Genomic DNA, 845 nt, shown 5'->3' on the forward strand with positions numbered 1-845 from the left:
GAGGGTTGCGATCCCGTTACCAGTCAGTAAAAAAGACAAAAAGGAAAAAAAAAAAAAGTTGGAAAGGTCCCACTGAATCATACCTGAGGCTTGGTCAGTTCAATGGCAATATTTTGTACTTCTATATTCCAATCCAGTTTGGGTGTTTTGAGCTCTGTTTCTGCATAAGGATTCATGTAGAGTTTTGCAGAGGCTGATATTGGCTGGAAAACTTACATCACATGGAAAGATATTAGATATGTTTATATATTCTTACACATGAACAACTGTAAGTAATTATGAGAACACAGTTACTACTCTTAAAATAAAGAAAAATGATCAAAAATATGTGTAACAAAATCACTACCAAAAAAATACTTAAGCATCTACTTATCTGCATAAAATCAATGTCATGCTCAATGGTTAAAGTGGATTCTCCAACGAGGAAAGTGGAGTCCTATGATTCTAAGTAATAAATGTACAAAAACATACACACACAATCTACTCTTGGTTATTCACAGTCTATTTAAAATTAGACTTCTCTTCCTTGCTACTAGACATTTAATGATTTTATTATTCATTAAAAATACTAATACAAGAAAGAAAACAAAATCTTCTTAGTATCTGTCTTATTTAATCACTGGTAGAATTTAGGAACAGAATCATGAATAAAATTCATCCCAGAAAAAAAGTGCTCACCACTTTATAATTTTCAAAATGATCATTACATATACAAGAGTACGTCAAAGAGTTCTGGAAAAAATAGAATTGAAAGATAATATGAGGGGCCGGCCCAGTGGCGCACTGGATGGTGCGCCGCTTGGGAAGCGCGGCAGCGCTCCCGCCCGAGGGTTCGGATCCCACAT

At 35.0% G+C, this 845-nt stretch overlaps 1 protein-coding gene across 1 annotated transcript in view; it reads right to left on the reverse strand.

Moving 5' to 3' along the window:
- The window catches only part of LOC103605231 (vacuolar protein sorting-associated protein 13C-like), a gene marked incomplete at its 3' end in the record, with an annotated part of 138,950 nt that overhangs the window by 72,793 nt on the left and 65,312 nt on the right, over nucleotides 1-845 (reverse strand). Inside the window, exon 10 of the mRNA XM_008589816.1 lies at nucleotides 84-211. Within this exon, the coding sequence (XP_008588038.1) occupies nucleotides 84-211 (128 nt within the window). The remainder of the gene's footprint in view (nucleotides 1-83; nucleotides 212-845) is intronic.

This window comes from Galeopterus variegatus, unplaced genomic scaffold (assembly GCF_000696425.1).
Source record: "Galeopterus variegatus unplaced genomic scaffold, G_variegatus-3.0.2 Scaffold5666, whole genome shotgun sequence".
Taxonomy (NCBI): Eukaryota; Metazoa; Chordata; class Mammalia; order Dermoptera; family Cynocephalidae; genus Galeopterus; species Galeopterus variegatus.